Raw genomic sequence first — 976 nt, 5'->3', positions numbered from 1 at the left:
GAGAAGAAAATGGCAACCCACTCAAGTAGTCTTGCCTGGAAAATCCCATGGACAGAGGAGCATGGTGGGCTACAGTCCACTGGGTCGCAAAGAGTCCAAAACGACTGATCGACTTCACTTTCACTTTTCACTTTCACTTTACAGCTGCAACAGCGAACATTTGTCTAGTGCCGGTGGGTCAGGCGCTCACACGCAGGGTTTCATTTATCCTGTTAGCAACTTCGTTAAATAGATACAATGACTGTGTCCACTGATCCATGAGCACCCTGAGCTATGGAGAGGCTGAGTCACTTGTCCTCAGTTAGAACAGGATGTTGTGTTAGGCAGGTGTCAGGTGGGAAGGCTGGGTCCCGCCTAGGGAGCCTGGATGGAGTGCCTTGGTCTTGGTCCCACCGGGCCTGGGGAGCCAGGGAGGGTTCTAGAGCGATGGTTTAGGGAGATTTGCCTGGGGCTCCCTGGCTCTCTGGGTTTAGGGCTGCAGGCTGGGCGGGGCTGGGGCTGGCATGACCTCCCTGCCTCCTGTGTTTCCAGGACGTCCCTGGAGCAGCAGTGGCAGACACCGCCAGACCTCCGGAGCTCCCTGCTGAGGCCCCTGAATGAGCTCAAGAGCCATGGCTTTGATACCCTGCTCCAGAGCCTGTTTGGGGACCTGAAGGTAGTCCAGCCTCCTGCCCCGCAGCAGGTGCTGAGTCTAGTGCTGGGGGGGCTGCAGGAGGGCCTTAGACGGTGGGGTGGGGGGGTCGGCGACAGAAACGAAGACCTGGCTCGAGGAAGGCGCGGCACGGGGCAGCTGCAGGGAGGTCCGTGATGGGGCCGTGATCCGCCCTTGACATCACTCCCGCTCAGCCTCGGGCTTGGCCTCAGAGGGCCACTTAGGGCCCTGGGGTGCAGAAGAGAAGCCTCAGCGCCCCTCCCTGTTGGGACTCCACCTAGTCCTCAAGTTTGCCTGTAGTTTCCCCTGAGGCCCCCAGGCCCT

The 976-nt window shown here is 59.7% G+C and overlaps 1 protein-coding gene across 1 annotated transcript in view; it reads left to right on the top strand.

The window, feature by feature from the left end:
• The window catches only part of TNFAIP2 (tumor necrosis factor, alpha-induced protein 2), a 13,447-nt gene that overhangs the window by 6,377 nt on the left and 6,094 nt on the right, over positions 1 to 976 (top strand). Inside the window, exons 4-5 of the mRNA XM_010851412.1 lie at positions 145 to 173; positions 474 to 655. Coding sequence (XP_010849714.1) covers positions 145 to 173; positions 474 to 655 — 211 coding nt within the window. The remainder of the gene's footprint in view (positions 1 to 144; positions 174 to 473; positions 656 to 976) is intronic.

Source organism: Bison bison, unplaced genomic scaffold (assembly GCF_000754665.1).
Source record: "Bison bison bison isolate TAMUID 2011002044 unplaced genomic scaffold, Bison_UMD1.0 scf7180017864302, whole genome shotgun sequence".
Classification (NCBI taxonomy): domain Eukaryota; kingdom Metazoa; phylum Chordata; class Mammalia; order Artiodactyla; family Bovidae; genus Bison; species Bison bison.
Note: the sequence above shows the minus strand (reverse complement) of the source record. Positions and strands in the feature narration are given on the sequence as shown.